Below are 20,840 nucleotides of genomic sequence, written 5' to 3' on the forward strand. Positions count from 1 at the left end.
CTCAGAGACACAAAGAATTAAAGCCCTAATACTGCTCACCATTATTTTTAGTAGAAGCCTAGCACCACATGTTCAATTAACTGTAAACAATCAGGGATGCATTACAACTTGAGATGCTCCTAAAAATCCTGCACCATTTGCTTGTAGCCTATCCTACTTTAACTGAATAATACTACATGAACAGGAAACATTTCTGAAACATTACATAGTGAAAACAATCGATAGAGTACAGGCAGTCCCCGAGTTACGCGGATCCGACTTACATTGGATCCGCAGTTACGAATGGGGTTTTTCTCGCCCCGGAGCACGCGGGCAGCGGGACAGCCCAGATGCGCCGCAGCTGTCTTTGCTCCCCATCTCCCTGGTCTGCTGCCTCCAGCAGACCAGGGAGACGGGGAGCAAAGCCTCGGAGGACGCCGGCAGCCGGGGCGCATCTGGGGTGTCCCGCTGCCCGCATGCTCCGCAGCTTTGCTCCCCCTCTCCCTGGTCTGCTTGTCTCCAGCAGACCAGGGAGACATGGAGCAAAGCCGCGGAGCCCCAGGTGTCCCCAAGTCAGCCGCTGCTGAAACTGACCAGCGCTGACTACAGGAAGCCCGAGGCAGAGTTGCTCTGCCCCGGGCTTCCTGGAATCAGCCGCTGATCAGTTTCAGCAGCAGCTGACTTGGGGACGCCTGGGGTTCTTAAGTTGAATCTGTATGTAAGTCGGAACTGGTGTCCAGATTCAGCCTGTTGAAATTGATCAGCGGCTGATTCCAGGAAGCCCGGGGCAGAGCAACTCTGCCTCGGGCTTCCTGTAGTCAGCCGCTGGTCAGTTTCAGCAGCGGCTGAATCTGGACACCAGTTCCGACTTACATACAGATTCAACTTAAGAACAAACCTACAGTCCCTATCTTGTACGTAACCCGGGGACTGCCTGTAGTGGACTGCCTGGCTATAATAAAAAAAAAAGATTAAGCTGTGGAGGTAAAAGACAAACATTATATCATAAAGTTTACACAGAAAATAGGAATATTTTAGTACAATAGAACCTCCACATTACTAGCTGACCAGTCAACTACATATCTCCCTTGGAACTGGAAGTATACAATTCCAGGGGAAGTGAAGCAGACAGGGGGCTGCAGACAGGGAGTTTAAGAGAGCCCGCCGCTCAACAGGCTACCAGGTGAGTGTGAGAGTACTAGCTTTTGGTATGAGAGAGTTTGCTCGACTGTTTGAATTTTGATTCTGATTTCAGGTGACTTCAGTTTCAGTTGCTGTGGCTGTCGGGACTGAGTGCCTGACCTTTGTTCCCTTGATTGACTTTGATCAGCCTTCCTCTGTGTGACTCACAAGGGGGTAGGCCTCACCTAGGTGAGCAGGCTTTAAAAGCCAGAGGCAGAGCGACTAGGGGGCTGCAGACAGGGGAGTTTAAGAGGGAGTTTGATAGAGGGAGGCCTACGATGATCAGGAAGACCCGCAACACTTGTGCCAGCACTGCTTCTGTGTCCTCCACCTGCACCTGTAGCCAGACAGACCACCTGTGCATGGATGCCTCTACCCACATCCTAGTGTGGTTTTGCAGGTACTGTGGCTTGCAATTACCACTTGCTGATATCCAGGCTGGGGGGACCATCCACTGTGAAAGGTGCCTGCTGGTGCAATCTCTCAGGCAGAAAGTGGAAGAGCTACAGGAGGAGGTGGCTAGGTTAAGGAGCATCCAAATCCACAAGCAATTCCTGAACAGTGGTCATGTGGAGACAGCTGAGGTAGCTGTCCCAGAACACAGGATTGCGGACACATTACTGGTGGAGGAGGAGATGGCTCACGGTGGCACTGGCAGCTGGTTACTTCTGGCAGCAGGCAGTGCTTCACCCAGCTCCGAACTCTCCCACCGTGGTACTAGGAAACCATCATGCTCTTCTTGATACAGGAGATAAGAAATCATCCCCTACAACAGAGGAGAAGAAGCCTCGTACCCCCAAGGCTGGGAGGTCTGCTGTCACCACTGTGAGGAGGAAACATAGGGTAGTGGTGGTCGGAGATTCTTCTGAGGGGGGTGGAGGCATCCATCTGTTGCCCTGACATGTCATCTCGGGAGGTATGCTGCCTGCTGGGAGCCCATATCCGAGATGTTATGGAGTCATTGTCGAGGATTATCCAGCCCTCTGACTACTACCCCATGCTACTCATCCATGTGGATCCAATGATACTGCGAGGTGTGACACTGAGTGGATCAAGAGTGACTACAAGGTTCTGGGAGTACGGATGAAGGAGTTTGGAGCGCAGGAGGTATTCTCTTTAATCCTTCCTGTCAAAGGTTGGGGCCCAGGCAGAGACAGGTGCATCCTGGAGGTAAATGCCTGCCTGCGAAGATAGTGTCATCAGGAGGGCTTTGGCTTCCTCAACCACGGGATGATATTCCAGGAAGGTGTTCCCCTTTCGAGGAAGGGGAAGACCGTATTTGGATACAGACTGGCAAACCTAGTGAGGAGGGCTTTAAACTAGGTTTGACGGGGACAGGTGACCAAAGACCATGGGTAAGTGAAGAACATGGAGACCTGGGAGATGGGTTGGAGATGGGAGGGAATGTGGGCTATAATAACAGCGAGAAAGGAGGGACAAGGCAGAACTGGGAGGGAAGATCAAATAAGTATCTTAGGGTACGTCTACACTACAGCGCTAGTTCGAACTAACTTAGTTCGAATTAGTTAATTCGAACTAAGCTAGTTCGAACTAATGCATCTAGAACTAAAAACTAGTTCGAACTAGCGTTTTGCTAGTTCGAACTAGTAAGTCCACATTGAGTGGACTCTGAACAGGGCTTAATGATGGCCGGAAGCAGTGCCGGCAGGGCATAAAAGGAGGACATAGAGCATGGAGATACTGTCTCAGGCTAGCCGAGGGCTGCGCTTAAAGGGTCCCGACCCCCACCCCGGACAGACAGTTCTCAGGGGTGCCCCGCTTGCAAAGAAGTTCTGGCTTGGAGTGCCCTGAGTGCCCACACTGGGCACATCACACCACTCGGCCATCAGCCCGGCTGCACTTGCCGCAGGCTGCCATCTGGGGAGAGGGAGTAATTGGGGGGCTGCAGGAGAGCTTCCACCCCCAGAAGCCCGCAGAGCCAGCCCAGTCCTCCCCATCGGGGGCTCGTACCCCATTCCTCCCTCACCTCCTTCCACTTGCCCTTCCCTAGCCCCCCTTCTTATTGATGTACAAAATAAAGATAACGTTTCTTCCAACATTGACTCTGTCTTTATTGAAAAAAACTGGGGGAGACTGGGAAAAGGAGGTGGGAGAGGGGAAGAGAAAGGCTGGGAGAGGGGAGGGCAACTAACATGATCAGGGGTTTGGCACAGGTCCCAGATGAAGAGAGGCTACAGAGACTGGGACTGTTCAGCTTAGAAAAGAGGAGACGGAGGGGGGACAGGATAGAGGTCTCTAAAAGCAGGGGTTGGGTGGAGAGGGTGCATTCAGAAAAGTTCTTCCTGAGTTCCCATAAAGAAGGACTAGAGGACACCAAAGGAAAGGAATGGGTAGCAGGCTTCAAACTAGTAAGAGAAAGTTGTTGTTGTTGACAAAGCAAATAGTTAACCTGTGGAACTCCTTGCTGCAGGAGGCTGTGAAGGCTACAACTAGAACAGAGTTTAAAGAGAAGTGAGATAAAGTGATGGAGGTTGGGTCCATGGAGTCCTATTAGCCAGAGGGTAGGAGTGGTGTCCCTGCCCAAAGTTTGTGGAAGGCTGGAGAGGGATGGCACGAGACAAATGGCTTGGTCATTGTCTTCGGTCCATCCCCTCCAGGGTCCCTAGGGTTGGCCGCTGTTGGCAGACAGGCTACTGGGCTAGATGGACCTTTGGTCTGACCCAGGACGGCCATTGTAAGCTCAGGGCTCAGTGTCGGGGGTCTCAGTGGACCCCCTTGATTTTCATGCACACCTGGTCCTGGGTGGCCAGGCTGGCAGCTCTCCTGCCCTAGACGGCCACTTTCCTGTGCCTAGTGCGGAGATCGTGGACGAGGTCCACGATGTCCGCACTAGCCCAGGAAGGTGCCCGCCTCTTGCGGTCCAGGGCAAGCTCCCGGGAGCCGCCAGCCTGGTCCCGGCAAGAGGGGGTGGGCTGGGGGGCATCGGGTGGGTGGCTCTGTGCCGTGCCAGGTGCAGGGTCTGCTAGCTGGGTGCTGGCAGGCTTGCACCTGGCACGGGCACCGTAGCCAGCCCGTGCCCCTTTAAGGGGTCCGGGGCCGGGAGGGGGGCATAGAGTTTCCCTGGTGTTGGCCAGAGTGGCCACCAGGGAAACCTGGGGAGGGCTAGCCTCCCACTAGTTCGAACTAAAGGGCTACACAGCCCTTAGTTCGAACTAGCTAGTTCGAACTAGGCGTTAGTCCTCGTAAAATGAGGTTTACCTAGTTCGAACTAAGCGCTCCGCTAGTTCGATTCAAATTCGAACTAGCGGAGCGCTAGTGTAGCGCATAGGAAAGTTAGTTCGAACTAACGTCCGTTAGTTCGAACTAACTTTCTAGTGTAGACATACCCTTAGATACCTATATACAAATGCAAGAAATATGGGTAATAAGCAGGAAGAACTGGAAGTGCTAATAAATAAATACAGCTATGACATCGTTGGCATCACAGAGACTTGGTGAGGTAATATGCACGATTGGAATATGGGTATAGAAGGGTACAGCTTACTCAGGAAGGACAGGCGGGGAAAAAAGGGAGGAGGTATTGCCTTATATATTAAAAATGTACATACTTGGACTGTGGAAGAGATGGACATAAAAGACTGATGGGTTGAGAGTTTCTGGGTTACGCTAAAAGGGGTGAAAAACAAGGGTGATATCATGCTAGGGGTCTACTACAGGCCACCTACCCAGGCAGAAGAGGTGGATGAGGCTTTTTTAAAACAACTAACACAATAATCCAAAGCTCAGGATTTGGTGGTGATGGGGGACTTCAACTAACCAGACACATATTGTGAAACTAACATAGCGGGGCACAGACTATCCAATAAGTTCTTGGACTGCATTGACAACTTTTTATTTCAGAAGGTTGAAAAAGCTACTGGGGGGAAACTATTCTAGATTTGATTTTAACAAATAGGGAGGAACTAGTTGAGAATTTGAAAGTGGAAGGCAGCTTGGGTGAAAGTGATCATGAAATCACAAGAGTTCATGATTCTAAGGTATGGTAAAAGGGAGAATGGCAAATTAGAGACAAGGGATTTCAGGAAGGCAGATTTTGGAAAGCTCAGAGAGCTTATAAGTAAGGTCTTATGGGAATCAAGACTGAGGACAGTTGGCAGTTTTTCAAAGGGACATTATTAAGGACCCAAAAGCAAGCTATTCTGCTGCGTAGGAAAGATAGAAACTTGGATCAACCAGGAGATTTTGCATATCTAAAAATAAAAAAGGCGTCATATAAAAAAATGGAAACTAGGACAAATTACAAAGGATGAATATAGGCAAACAATACAGGAATGCAGGGGTAAGATTAGAAAGGCAAAGTCACGAAACGAGCTCAAACTAGCTACAGGCATAAAGAGAAACAAGAAGACTTTCTATAAATATATTAGAAGCAAGAGGAAGACCAAGGACAGGGTAGGCCCATTGCTCAGTGAGGAGGGAGAAACAGTAACAGGAAACTTGGAAATGGCAGAGATGCTTAATGATTTCTTTGTTTCGGTCTTCACCGAGAAGTCTGATGAAGGAATGCCTAACATAGTGAATGCTAGTGGGAAGGGAGTAGGTTTAGAAGATAGAATAAAAAAAAAAACAATTTAAAAATTACTTAGAAAAGTTAGATGTCTGCAAGTCACCAGGGCCTGATGAAATGCATCCTAGAATACTCAAGGAGCTGAGCGAGGAGGTATCTGAGCCTTTAGCTATCATCTTTAGAAAATCATGGAAGACAGGAGAGATTCCAGAAGATTGGAAAAGGGGGAATATAGTGTCCATTTATAAAAAGGGAAATAAAAAAAACCCAGGAAACTATAGACTATTCAGTTTAACTTCTGTGCCAGGAAAGATAATGGAGCAAATACTTAAGGAAATCATCTGCAAACACTTGGCAGATAATAAGGTGCTAGGGAACAGCCAGCATGGATCTGTAAAGAACGAATCATGTTAAACCAATCCGATACCTTTCTTGGATAGGATAACGAGTCTTGGGATAAGGGAGAAGCGGTGAACGTAGTATACCTAGACTTCAATTTGATATGGTCTCTCATGATATTCTTATCAATAAACTAGGCAAATACAACTTAGACATGGGACTACTATAAGGTGGGTGCATAACATGATAGAGGTTTTCAGGTATCTAAAAGGGTGTCATAAGGAGGAGGGAGAAAACGTGTTCATCTTGGCCTCTGAGGATAGAAGCAGCAGCAATGGGCTTAAACTGCAGCATGGGAGGTTTAGGTTGGATATTAGGAAAAAGTTCCTACCTGTCAGGGTTGTTAAACACTGGAAGAAATTGCCTAGGGAGGTTGTGGAACCTCCATCTCTGGAGATATTTAAGAGTAGGTTAAATAAACGTCTATCAGGGATGGTCTAGACAGTATTAGGTTCTGCTATGAGGGCAGGGGACTGGACTCGATGACCTCTCGAGATCCCTTCCAGTCCTAGTATTCTATGAATCAGACAGCTGTAGAGACAAAGCCCGCCTCCCTTCTTCCCCCTCCCCCCCGGAAAAAAAAGAGCTACAACAGCACAGTACTGTAAACTACTCCCAATAAGGGAAAGCAGCATTTTTCTTCTTCTTAGTAAAGTTTCAAAGCTGTATTAAGTAAATGTTCAATTGAAAGAACAATCATAATGTTTTTTCAGAGTTTTTTCAATGTTTTTTCAGTGAACAACTTCCATTACTGAGGTGTTTGTAACTCTGAGATTCTATTGTACTGAAAATGCCAGTCATTTACTTGAAGATGTTGCAAGTCTTTCAAATGTCTTCAACAACTTCTATTAAATGCTCACTCTGTTAGGCATTCAAACTCCAGTCTACTCACCCACATACATAGAAACAACCTCTCTCTCTGAGAAGGACTCTGGCAACCTCTTTAGCACAAAGTCGAATGTTGTCTTGCACATATTTAGTTGGGGTTTTGTCTGCTGCAGCTGGAGGGTCTCTTGAGAAACACACCTTAAGATGAGTTAATGTGCCATTTTCAACAAAACTTCTGAGCTCATCTCTAAAAGGCAACGCAAAACATTAAGAGATCAGTATCCTAAGACAAAATACAAGGTGAAACCGAGCTCCAATACTATTTACATAACCTGCCGGAATAAGTAGTCTCTGTCCTTATGTCGGCAACCAAAAAACAGCCATGTCTCTCCAAACTTCCAGTCCATATGCTCTTCTTGGAGTTTCTGTCTAAATGCAAAAGGGAAAAAAAGACACAAATACATAATGTGTTAACTAGGTATCACAGAATCATAGAACCATAGAGTTGGAAGAGACCTCAGAAGGCCATCAAGTCCAGCCCCCCGCCCAAAGCAGGACCAATCCCAAGATATGTAATAGTGCAATTGATTAACCAATAAGCAAAAGCTTATAGGTTAATGCTATAGACTACACACATTCCTCCCTCCCTCCCCACCAATATATTTTTAGCAGGTTGGCCACTGATGGATCTAACCTCCATGAATCTATCTAGCTCTTTTTTGAACCTTGTTAAACTTCTAGACTTCACCGCATCCTCTGGCAAGGAGTTCCATAGGCTGACTGTATGCTGAGTGAAGAAAAATGTCTTTTTATATATATAAGGGTTTGCCATTGCTGCCAATTTCCAACAAAAATTTTAAGATAAATTTGCCATGGAACAAGAGATGTGAACTAGTTTTCTGCCAGGAAACCTGCATACTTATATGGGGGAAAATAATCATTTTGCTCCTTTCCCTGAATTAAGCTCTCACAAACGGCGTGGGGGGAGGGGAGGAAGGAGGGAGGGTCTGTGCCCCTTACTCTGCACCATAGTGCATCAGAACTGCTGTGTTTCAGCAGTGCTGTAGCCACTCCCCTATGGATACTGCTGAGGGAAAAACTTTCAGCACCAGTGCACATGGCAAGCTCATACACCTAATGTAGAATGGATAGGAAGAAGCACTTAATGTATGTCTACACTAGCCCCCTAGTTCGAAATAGGGAGGCTAATGTAGGCATTCGAAGTTGCAAATGAAGCCCGGGATTTAAAGATTTGCATCTTCCCATCCCAGCGCCATTTTTAAATCCCCTTAGTCTGAACTAACTGCCCGCAGCTACACGCGGCAGTCAAATGTTAACTCGAATTAAGTCCTTAGTTCAAGTTAACTGTTACATCTCGTTAACTTTTACACCTTGACTGGATTGGAACAATGCAGTAACTATTGTTCTTCAAGATGTGTCCCTGTGGGTGTTCCACTCGTGGTGTTAGGCTCATCCCAACGCTGCGGATTTGGAGACTTGCATAGCTGTGCTCCACCGGACCACGCATGTACAAGCAGCAGCTCGCGCAATTCACGCCTTTGATCTGCTGCGCATGTTCCAGCCCCCGCTCAGTTCCTCCGGCCGCCCGAGTCTCTGAAACGATACACGTCAATTCCAAAGTGGGGAGGAGGGCGGGTCATGGAGCACCCACAGGGACACAACTCGAAGAACAATCGTTACTGCACAAAAGTGAGTAAATTCTTCTTCTTCGAGTGGTCCCTGTGGGTGCTCCACTCATGGTGACTTCGGAGCAGTACCGAAGCGAGAAACGCGGTTTGGAATTACAGTTTATTATCAGGGGGAAGTACTGCTGTTGCCACCGAGGAGTCTGAAGCTCAGTGATGCAGTATTGCATAATGTCTCATGAAAATTTCACTGGAGGACCATGTTGCTTTAAAAAGCTATAGATGTGGCCACTGCTCTTGTGGAATGGGCTTTTGGGTGTACTAAGAGTGGTTTATTACGTATAGAATAGCATGTGGTAATGCAGGTAACTATTACATTCGCAATGCATTTCGAGGACAGTGGTTGCCCCTTGGAACGGGCTGCCAATGAAACAATAAGATGGTCTGTTCTGCGGAAATTCTGCGTTCTGTCCATATAGAACACTGTATATATAGTGTTCTGTGTACATCCAGGGTCCATAGAGGTGCCTCATGTGATGAGGTATGCGGTTTGGGGCAGAAGCAGGAAAGCACAATGGGCTCATTAATGTGAAAGTCCGAGCATACTTTAGGAAGGAACGCTGGGTGAGACCTTAACGTGACCGAATCTTTTGTAAATATGGTATAAGGCGGTGATGACACAAGGGCTGCTAGCTCGCTCACTCTGTGTGCCAAAGTCAAAGCTAGTAAAAAGAGAGATTTAATGGTAAGCAGGTGCAAAGAAGTTGTAGCCAGCAGTTCAAATGGAGGGCATGTCAACGTATCTAGCACCAAATTGAGATCCCACGAAGGTGGTGGAGGCTTTTGTGGTGGGTTAAGATTCATAAGCCCCTTCAGGAACCATCTTATCATGGGGTGCGAAAACAAGGAAAAAACCGACTTTCATGTGATGTTGAATACTGTGTACAGATGTGGTCTCCTCACCTCAAAAAAGATATTTTGGCCTTGGAAAAGGTTCAGAAAAGGGCAACTAAAATGATTAGCGGTTTGGAATGGGTCCCATATGAGGAGAGGTTAAAGAGACTGGGACTTTTCAGTTTAGAAAAGAGGAGACCGAGGGGGGATATGATAGAGGTATATAAAGTCATGAGTGGTGTGGAGAGAGCAGATAAAGAAAAGTTATTTATTAGTTCACTAAATAGAAGAACTAGAGGACACCAAATGAAATTAATGGGTAGCAAGTTTAAAACTAATAAAAGAAAGTTCTTCACAGCGTGTAGTCAACCCGTGGACTCCTTGCCAGAGGAGGCTGTGAAGGCTAGGACGATAATAGAGTTTAAAGAGAAGCAAGATAATTTCATGGAGGTTAGGTCCATAAAAGGCTATTAGCCAGGGGATAAAATGGTGTCCTTGGTCTCTGTTTGTCAGAGGCTGGAGAGGGATGGCAGGAGACAAATCGCTTGATCATTGTCTTCGGTCCACCCTCTCTGGGGCACCTGGGGCTGGCCACTGTTGGCAGACAGGATACTGGGCTAGATGGACCTTTGGTCTGACCCAGTATGGCCGTTCTTATGTTCATTTTGTCTCTGTGTGCTCTGGTTGCCCTCACTCGGGATATCACAGAACTCTGCAACATGGAGCCAAAGGTGCCCCTGGGCTCTCTGTGCTTCTCTTGGACGCGTTGCTGTGAGCCTGGCTGCACTTTCTGCAGGCTGCCATCTGAGAGGTCCATTGGGGGGCTGTCAGTATCCAGGAGGTCCTGCGGGAGAGCTTCCACCCTGAGGAGCACTAAGAGCCTCCCTGGTCTTCCCCACTGGGGGCTTGTGCCTCATTCCTCCCTCACATCCTTCCACTTACCCCTCCCTAACCCCCCTTCCTGATCTCAAATAAAATACACTTATTTTCAAAAATATAAACTCTGTTTATTTAACAAAACTGGGGGGGAGGGAATGAAACTCTGGTGAGACTGGGGAAAGGAGGCAGGAGAGGGGAGAAGAGAGGGTGGGAGGGAGAGGGGGAAACCTGGAAGGAGGGAGCTGGAAGGGGGAAGAAGGGGGAAGGGAAGCTCAGGGTTGGGGGTCTCGCTGGACCAACTTGATTGTCATGCAAACCTGCTTCTGGGTTCCCAAGTGGCCTTTGGTGGCCAGGCTGGCAGCTCTCCTGCCATAGACGGCCGTGTACCTCCATCTAGTGTGGAGATCATGGACGTTGGGGGCATCCCCTCCAAACCTGAATAAGGTCCATGATCTCTGCCCTGGACCAGGAAGGCTCCCACCTTTTCTAGGCCCTGGCAGGCTCCTTGGAGCTGGTAGACTGTTCCTGGGGAGCGGTGGAGGGCTGGCTGCCAGTGGCTTGCTGGCTCATGTTTTGGGGCCACTGGGTCAGAGGCAGTGACTGCTGGCTCTGGGCTGGCAGGCTTGGAGCTGGCACTGTGGCCAGAGTCTACCCCTTTAAGGGCTCCGGAGAGGAGAGGAGGGAGTGGAGTGTTCTTGGTTGAAGCTGGAGTGGCCACCAGGGCACCTGGGAAGGCTGGAGGCCCCCTATTTCAAAATAAATATCTACACAGCACTTATTTCAAATTTGGCGTTATTTCTCGTAGAATGAGGTTTACCACATTCGAAATAAGCCCTCTGGCTGTGTAGATGCTAGGAAAATTATTTCAAAATAAGGGCTGTTATTTCGAAATAACTTTGCTGTGTGGACATATCCAAAGTTATGACTGGAAAGGAGAGCAGAATAGTTGGCAACACGTAGTAGTAATGTGGATGAAGAATACACTTTCCTTCCAAAAATATCCAACTTTTTATTATCTTTTTCTGGAGCGGTATTTCTGTATTGTGGTACTTTTGATCTATGCTGTACTGCATCGACCACCAATGAGTTAGGCTGCGGGTGAAAATCTAAGTCCTTGGAAGGGACAAAATACTTCTTATCTGCTTTTTTACTCGTTGGGGGAGCGGACACTGGAGTCTGCCATATTTCCTCTGCAACCTCCGTAATCGCCTTATCAATAGGAAGTGCGATTTTATTCTGATGCTGTGGGCATAGGTTTTTCAACAGGCAGTGTTCTTTCATTTGAATATCTGCTAACTGCACCTCCTGGCTATCTACCACGCGTTTGAAAAGATCCTGAAATTCTTTCAGGTCGTCTCGTGGGGAGACATCACCTGGAATCACCGCCTCATCTGGAGAAGATGATGAGCGGTCTGCTGGTAATGTGCCCTGCTGAGGGTCCTCTGGATCAGATAATTGACCCTCTTTGGGCTCCGACTGCTCCAACTGAATCGCTGAGCTTTTTAGAGGAGGCGGCGGTGAATGATTGCATTGAGGCACTGGGGGTAAGTGTCGAGAATCAGTAGATGAACAGCAACATGTGCATCTCCTGTGGCATTGGGAGGTCCGAACATGATGGGGAGGGTCATAGTACCCTCTATGATAATGACCATAGTATCATTCTGAGCGTGCTGGCGATGAACGTAGAGAAGAGAACATGCTACTATGCCTTGTATAGAAATGATGCCTTGGCCAGATAGGCGATTAATGCAGTGAGTGCCTTGGAGATGGAGACTGTGAGAGAAACAGCCTCTTTTCTCTGTATCTTGGCTCTCTATAGCAGGAGTAGCTATCAGGAGACACTGGGCTGTGTGCCCTATTGTAATGCAAATCATGTAATTGCGAGGAGGGAGGTGGCCCTGGAGAGAAAGTTGCAGAGGGAGAATTGAGTTCTGTATACAAGCTTGTATTTGTAAGGGTTTCCTCTGGTGCCACCGTGAGATTAGCCTGCACCGGTGCCAGGGCATGCAGTGCTGAGGGCACTTTCTCCAGTGTCAGCGAGGTAACCTGTGGTTTCAACATTGCCATGGCCAGTAGCGCTGGTGCCACAGGCACCGCAGTTGCTCCTGCTGCCGGTGCCGGTGCCGATGCCGATGCCCCGGTGCGGCTGTCAGTTTCCACGGTCCCAATGGTGCCGGTGCTGACTGCACTCTCGATGCCACCGGTGGCATTTTTTTCTAGTTGTCATTTGGCGCCCGCCGAGACTCTGCCCCGGCTATCCCTGACGTACCCAGGCCATCTTTTAAGCCCCGTCTGGCACCAAGAGCCGCTGGCAGAGAATGGGTTGGGGACGGCTTGGCCTTGTTTGAGGCAGAAGTCTCGCTGCCCATAATGGTGCGCTTGTGCCCAGAAGAGGTAGACAGCTCAGTAGGCTAAAAAGCTTTATCTACTGAAAGCATTTTCAAATGCCTCTCCTGATCCATGCGGGCTCTGGCTGTCAGCTTACAGCAATGCTGACACCGTTGTGCTACGTGTCAGCACCATATACACATATCTCCCAAGCACTGTATACACGCCTCATGCTCATCCGATACTGGCATGGGCTCCTGGCAGGGTGAACATTTCTTAAAGCCTGGGGAACCAGGCATTCCTCACAGAGAGTGTATCCCCCCGTTGAGGAACAAATTTGTGGAGTGTTTTTTAAAAGAACGTTGACCAGAACAAGAACAGGTAAGGATAAGAGAAACTTGGTTTGTCAGTAACTATTTACAGGTCTGAGGTAAGGAGAAACCCGAGGGAAAGATGGAGCTCCATCCGTGACCGAGGGCGGTTGGAAGGAACTGAGCGAAGGCTGGACTGCGCACAGCAGATCAAAGGCGCGAATGGCATGAGCCGCTGCTCGCACATGTGCGGTCTGGCGGAGCACGGCTATGCAAGTCTCCGGATCCGAGGCACCGGGATGAGCCCAACACCATGAGTGGAGCACCCACAGGGACCACTCGAAGAAGTAATAGTTTTCCTTGTTTTTCCTCCCTGCTTCAAGAGTGGACTGAAGGATAATTGAGATGACTTTTTTAAGAGCTACAAAAAATGACCCTTGGTTCTGACTCAAACAACAAAAAACAAACTTATTTCAATATTTAGGTTAAATATACCAATGTTGTGACATTAAAATACACTTTAAATTCACAAAACATTTCAGAAGGTTTCTACCCATATCCTCTGGGGCTACGGACTAACATTAGAAATCTAAAATGTCTTGGTTTGTAACTATATAAAAATTTGATTAAACCTAAAAATGTCTGGCTGCCCCAAATAGCCCTTTAACAACAACAGGCTATTACCATCATTATAATATGTAGGAAATTAGTCACAGCAACAAATATATTCATAACTGTGCATATTATGATTTTCTTTAGTAGTAATAATGAGAACAAACTTAGACAACAAATCTTCTTAAACACCTCTACATCAGCAAATGCAGTTTCTGCCAGTCCCAATTAATATTTTTCTAATAATTTATTACGCAAAGAAAATCATTTTACATTGCAGCAATTCAATTTCATGCTTCACATAAAATCTCTCTCTAGTTTTTTCCCTATTACAGACACATCATCTACTCTTTCAAATCTCACAGTGTAAGTTAAAAACAAAAGCACTGACTTCACGCTTTAAACCCATACGTTAAGTCAGAAGCAGGCTGGAAAATGGATTTGCAGAGATTTAAGTCCAAAAACTCTTGTCTTTTCTGTCACACATAGAGAAGCTTTCCAAATCTACTGCTTTGCTATAACAACCTGTCTTGAGAATTGTCTTTGTGCACATTTGAAACTCTGTAGAAATTAACGGAAATTAACCCACAACAGTGTGTAAGACAAAGGGCTTGGCTATTGTCCAAAAGCATGTTAGAGATTATTTTATTACTGTATTTACAACATATGAAACAAAATTGTTCCAAAAATAACCAAGCTTAAAGTTGGTGGCACTGTACGAAAACCAGATATAAAATAACGAGCTCCCAAAAAATGTGTAGCATTAAATATTTTCTTGTGTCTCCTATTTCTGAAGGTAAGAACAAACTCTGTTCAGCATTCCCCTCTGTGTAATCATAGATACGTTGACTGTTGAGAATTCTTTATACTCTACTATATATTTGAGAGAGTTTGTTTATACGTGTGTCTGTCTGCCTATACAATAAGTCCTCTTAAACGGTAAGAATTAGGACCACCGAATTCAATATGCAGCTTCATCTTATCATTACTTAAATCAGGAGTGGTGAACCTAAGGCCTGGGGGTTGAATGCGGCTCCCGATTTGCCTGGATCCAGCCCCTGAAGCTTAGGGATAGCCTGTGCCCCTGCACGCCCCCCCCCCCCCCCGCTATCCTCTCTCACAGGGCTGGAGCACACAAAATCTACTAGCCATCCCCCCTACCCTTGCTCTTCCCCCAGGCTCTGGTGCGCAAGAGAAATGTGGAGAATGTCTTTCTCTTCAATCAGGGGCCACCTCAGTGTGTGGCCTCCAACTAATTTTTCCATGGGCCTGCAGCCCCGATCCAAAAAAGATTCCTTACCACTGACTTAAACCAAGGCAAGAGTTTTGTTGTGCCAGTAAAACAAGATGAGCCTGGAATGGGATTGCTTCTCATAAGACCTTACAGAAAAGAGAGTGAATCACCAGGTAGGTGAAAGGGCCTGGCTAGACTGACAGCAAGGCTCTCAAGAAGTTCTATTTGCCATGGTAAGTTTTGTGATGTGGACTCTAATTATGAAGGAAATGAACTGTGACTACTAATTCATTTCTCTTAGGCCAAACAACAGTGTAGTAATAACATGCAATAAATACTGACTTCTTCTGGACTCCTACTAGTGACCCAAGAGGAAAGATTTTGTTTCCCTCTTATCAGTTCCTTGAACCATCCAGTTTCTCCTGTGTCCAGCACATTTATGTGAAAACAGAATTTGTTCTATGAATTTAGATAATATAAAAATTAAAATAAAATGGTTTGCAACAATGGATGTTGTAATAAGTGGCATGAGAATACATCCAAGTAGGAACAACTGTAGAAAGTTACCCATTACATATCTACCCAAGATCACGTTATGAAACATTTTTCTTAACATAACAAACTGGTAGCTTGTCATGAATAATGAAGCACGTACCTATGTTGTAGGAAACCAATAAAAGGTGAAATTCCTGTTCCTGGACCCACCATCATAAAAGGGACAGATGGATCTGAAGGTAAGTGGAAAGTGTTGATTGAGCGAGCAAAAATAGAAACCTAAAATGAAAATAAATATTATTACAATATAAATGAAGAAATTCTGGAGGTAGTCAAACTGTCATGTGGTCTTTGGAGTTTTGAAAATTGTACATGTCTACATATTTTTATATATATGTACCCACATACACACATATAGAGAACAAATGAATGACTTCTATTTGAATGACTGTAGAGTCTGCCTAAACTTCTCAGCTTACTGAAGTCATATAAATATTTGAGGACAAATTTCAAATAGGTCCCTGAAAATACAAATGCAAAATTTGCAGTCTATCCACATGTGCAAAATGGGCAAATGGATACACAAACATGGATTTCTGAAAATGAAAACTGACACAATCACAAATTTAGGAGAGGCATTTTTAGAGGTTCTTGTGAATTATGATTTGTAGTACTCTGAGAAAAAAACTGTTACTAAACTTTCCTAACTTGTTCTTTGAGATGTGGTGTGTCCATTCTAATCAGGGGTATGCACGCACATGTGCATAGTAGTCAGATTTTTCCCCTACAAGCTAGCCATAGGGTCAGCCTGGGCACCCTCTGGAGTGGCTCTGGCATGGTACCCAATATAGGGCCCTACCAACCCACACCCTCCTCAGTTCCTTCTTACCGCCAGTGATGGTAGCTGGAGCTTCCCCTTGTTTGTGAACGAATCAATGAATGAATGGAATAGGCAGGAAGGCTTATAGTAGACGCCTGTGGTTGACCAGGGACTATGGTTCTGGAAGGAGCAGAACTGTTGGCATCTCCTGTTGTGTTTTGTAGCAAGCAGCTCCAACTGGAGAAATCCCTAGCACTGGAAAATTAAGTTGACAATGTCTGGGCAAAGAAACAATTTGTGACCCTAAAACAACCTGCTGAGGTTTTCCGCCAGGTCATTCTGCACTCCTGAGAGGTAAGAAGCTGCAGAAGAATCAAATGTTCTACACAGAAGTTGTAGAGCAGGAGGCTTCCCAGCACTGGGGAGAGGAGTGTGCACTCCCTGTTTGTTGATATAGAACATCGCCATAATATTGTCCGTCATCACTTACATGCATGTCCTGACAGGCACGAATGGAAAGTCCGACACAGTAGGCAAACTGCCCGTAGCTCCCTAACACTGATGTGAAGAATCAAATTGGTCAGAGACCAAAGGCCCTGTCTCTTGAGGTCCCCCAGATGGGCGCTCCATCCCAAGTGTGAGGTGTCCATGACCAGTAACATTGATGGTTCTGGTGCTGCAAAGGGAACCCCTGAACAGACCTCCTGCAGGTCTACTACCAGACCAAGCAATCAAGAAGTGGACAAGGCAGTAAAACTATCGTGTCTAATTCATCCCTGGCTGAGCGATAAACTGATGTCAGCCATGACTGCAGAGGCACGAGTCCAAGATTGGCATGTCACAGCACATACGTACAGGCAGACACGCGGCCAAGTAGTTTGAGGCAGTTCTTCATAGTGGTGGTGTGGAATTGGCAGAGATTTTGTATGATATTAGGTGATTTAGGGTAGCCTGAGCTTTGCCTCAAAGGCTGACATGGCCTCCTTCTGCCACTATGGACCCTTCTCTGAGAGCTGTCTTGACAACCCTTTTGTGAGAAGCATTGCTGAGGCTGTAGTCAGAAGTGCCTTCGCTAGGTGGAAGGGGGGGTAAAAGCCTAAAGACTGGAGGGTAACTTAAGTCTTTGAGGCTGTTGAGTTTCTTGTCTGTCTTCTCCAAGAACAGTGAGTCCCCCTGGAAGGATAAGTCCTGGATAGTCTGTTGCACCTCATAAGGGAAGGCCTGAGTCTTGTAACCAGGACCCCCTATGCATAGTAATCACAGTGGTTATCACTCTAGTAGCCGCAGTAGCAACATCTAGTGCTGCCTGCAGAGACATACTGGAGATGAGCCTCCATTCTTCCACGAATGCCAAAAATTCAGACCTAGAGTCTGATGGAAGAAGCTTTGCATATTTAGTCAGTGTCAAACAAGTGTTGTAGATATACCTACTAACAAGGGTCTGCTGATTTGCAATATGCAAATGCAACCTGCCCACTCAATAGATCTTCTGAGAAAACAGGTTTAGGCATTTTGCCTCTCTGTACTTAGAGGAGGATCCCTGAAATCCATCTCTCCTTTTGATTGACCACATCTACCAAAAGGGAGTCTGGTTGTAGGTGAAAGTAAAGATATTCAAACCTCTTCAACAGACAAAGTACCACTGTGTCAATCACTGGGTCGGTGTCATCCACTACGTCCTCTCCTTGAATACTCAACCCTTGGGCTACCCTACACAATAACTGCTGCAAGACCCAAGAGTCCTCAAGGGCTAGAGCCACAGATGAGCCTGCTACAGCTTCATTGGGTGATGAAGAGGAGGACACCACTAAAGGAGGGGGCTGTTCCTTTCCATTACCTCCTGCGGGGTCTCTAGAACCTGACAACACCAAAAGTGAGAAGGGGATCAGTGTTGAAGATGATAAAGTGGATGAAACCATCAAAGACTGACCAGACGGTGCCTGAGCATCGGTACATTGGGAGTCCACTGTTGGCATCGGGACCAATGCTGCTGGCGCTGGTGGGTCTGACATTGTGGCTGTCATCAGAGCTAATACTGGCATCATCGAAGTCTTTGGACACATGGACACTGCTGTGACTGTGACTTGATCTGGTGCTGATGTGGTCCAAAATGGTGCCATATTCACTGCGGGGGCCACAGATTGTGACCGCTGCTCTACTGCGTGTGTTGACACAAAGGTGGCAGTCACCATGGATGCCATTCTGAAGTGTGAACCCTGGCTCCTGATGAAAGGCTCAAGGGGTCCAAAAGAGCCACTGCGGAAGATCTGCCACTGATATGGGGAATGAGGCATGCTCTAGGGATGATTGACAGGATGTGGGGGGAAATCCCTAACAACCTATTTTAACACTGACACTACACTTACTGAGGGGGTAGCCATGTTAGTCTACACTAACTGCTAACTAATACAACTATAATTACAACCACGTAAGTATATACAATGGTTTGAAAGAAGTATTTGTCTGCTTGCAAGGAAAGGACGAGCAAGAGGAATTTCCAGCTACCATCACTGGCAGTAACAAGGAACTGAGGGCCAGTGCCTTGTTCCTTGGCGCAATATAGGGCCAGTCAGCAGGGCCCTATATTGGGCACCATACTGGCACCACTCCAGAGGACGCCTGGGACAACCCTATGTCTAACTGCTAGAGTAAGGATGGTCAACCTGCAGCTCGTGAGCAGCATGCAGCTTGCAAAGAAAAAAATTGCGGCTCCTGACGGAACCGGGACGGAACCCAGAACCATTCAGGTTAGCCGCTCTCACAGCCGGGCTGCTGCGAGCCATATGCATGCTCACGAACCGTGCCGTTCTGCTCATGGCTCCTAGCTCACTACGTCATATCCTGCACGTGCAGGCTGGGTCTCACACAGCATCCCAGCCTGCATGTGCTAGCAGCTGGCTGCTAAGCACAGGCAGTGGTAGCAGGTAGGGGTGTGACGGCAACAGCACCAGCGGTGGCTCCGGGACTTGGGCATAAGGTTAGTGGGGGAGGGGGATTGGGTTAAGTGGGGAGGGGAAGTGTCTGGCTCTGGGGAAGGCAGAGGAGGAGAGGGGAGGGAAAAGAGGTTGGGGGGGTGCGCATGGCGTGTTGGCCGCTCAGCATACGCACCCCAGTGCCTGGAGGGAAACGCGCGGCTGTAGTGGCGGCAGCGGCTCTGGGACCTGAGTAGGTTAGAATGGGGGAGGGGAAGGTGCCTGGCTTTAGTCTGGGGTGGGGGAGAAGGGAAAAGAAGGGAATTGGGTTGGGGGGCGGGGGTGTACGGCATCCCAGTCAGCACATCTCAAGGCCGACCGCTCAGCACACATGCCCCAGTGCCTGGAGGGAGATGCGTGTGGCTGTAGCAGCGGCTCCACCTCTGGAAACCAGGAATTAGGTTAGAGCGGGGGGTGGGAGGGGGATTGATATAGAGGGGGGCCGGTGCCTGGCTCGGGCGGGGGGGGAGGGGAATTGGGTTAGGGGTGTGTGTGTCTGGCTCTGGAGAAGGGGAAGGGGTTTTGGTTAGAGTGTGTGTGCGCGCGTGCGCGCGCGCGCGCATGCGCCTGACTCCAGGGAAGAAAGAGGAGGGGAATGGGGTTGGGGTGTGTGTGCCTGGCTCTGGGGAAGGGGAAGGGGGATTGGGATGGGGAGAGTTGTGCCTGGCTCTGGGGAAGGGAAGGGGGATCGGGGTGGGGGGAGTTGTGCCTGGCTCTGGGGAAGGGGAGGGGATTGGGTTGGGGAGGTGCCTGGGGAAGGGGGTGGGGGGTAAGAGCAGACAGCACGCTTCCTGAGACCTGGGATCCCCAGGTACTGGCCCCAGCTGTCTCTGTCCCCTCCTCCTGGCCAGACCCTCCCATGAGTACCCTGCCCCAGCACCTTGTCCCCACCAGCACAGTTGGGGTCACATTAGTGATGTTTGGGGGGTTTTGGAGGGTTGTTTTTTTGCATCTCACCTGTGTGGCCCTGACTGACTTTTCTGTGGGTCAGTGGCTCCTGACTCAAAAGAGGTTCCCTGCTCCTCTCATAAATAAAGACAATGCTGAAACATTTTGTGTTTGACATAATATTTTATTTAAAAATTAAGCCTGGCCAACAAGCCCCCAATTGGGGCAAAGCCCCCATCTGGCCGCAGCATCATAACACTCCTGCACCCCCCAGATCTCAAACCTGAGCCTATCATACACTGGAAGCCCCTGTCCTGAGCCTCTCACATCCCGAAACTCCTGCACCCCCACATCCCCAGTCTTCTTCCACAACACTCCTGAACCATCCACACACCGCAAATCTGTGTCCTGAGCCCATCATACTCCCAGCCTCTCTGCTCTGAGCTCCTCATGCACCCAGGCCAAACTCCTGCACCCTCACAAGCTGTGGCTTGCTCAGCACCCCAACCCTCCACCTGACCCCAACACTCTCCATGCGGAAGCCCCCTCCCCAAGCCAGCATCCTCTTCTCTACTTCCTCCTGCACCCAAATTCCTTCCCAGAGCTTGCACCTTTCACCTCATCCCTGTGCTTTTTTTGTGAGCCACAATAGCAGTGGAGACAGCGTGAAGAGCTGGGGTAAAGTTGTTAACAACAACAACAACAACAAAAGCAAAGCTCTGCCCTGGGACGGATGTACCAACACCTATTTTCCCCAAGCGCAGGGCTTTTTGTTTGTTTGTTTGTTCAACAATTTTGCCCCGGCTCTTCACGCTGTCTCTACTGCTATTGTGGCTCTTCATCTG

At 47.8% G+C, this 20,840-nt stretch overlaps 1 protein-coding gene across 3 annotated transcripts in view; it reads right to left on the reverse strand.

The window, feature by feature from the left end:
• The window catches only part of MTRR (5-methyltetrahydrofolate-homocysteine methyltransferase reductase), a 77,608-nt gene that overhangs the window by 1,103 nt on the left and 55,665 nt on the right, over positions 1-20,840 (reverse strand). For all 3 annotated transcript variants that reach the window (XM_075921494.2, XM_075921492.2, XM_075921495.2), the window contains 3 exons: positions 15,476-15,594; positions 7,253-7,345; positions 6,981-7,163 (listed from right to left, as the gene is read on the reverse strand). In XM_075921494.2, the coding sequence (XP_075777609.2) occupies positions 6,981-7,163; positions 7,253-7,345; positions 15,476-15,594 (395 nt within the window). The remainder of the gene's footprint in view (positions 1-6,980; positions 7,164-7,252; positions 7,346-15,475; positions 15,595-20,840) is intronic.

Source organism: Pelodiscus sinensis, chromosome 2, assembly GCF_052426305.1.
Source record: "Pelodiscus sinensis isolate ZL-2025 chromosome 2, ASM5242630v1, whole genome shotgun sequence".
Classification (NCBI taxonomy): domain Eukaryota; kingdom Metazoa; phylum Chordata; order Testudines; family Trionychidae; genus Pelodiscus; species Pelodiscus sinensis.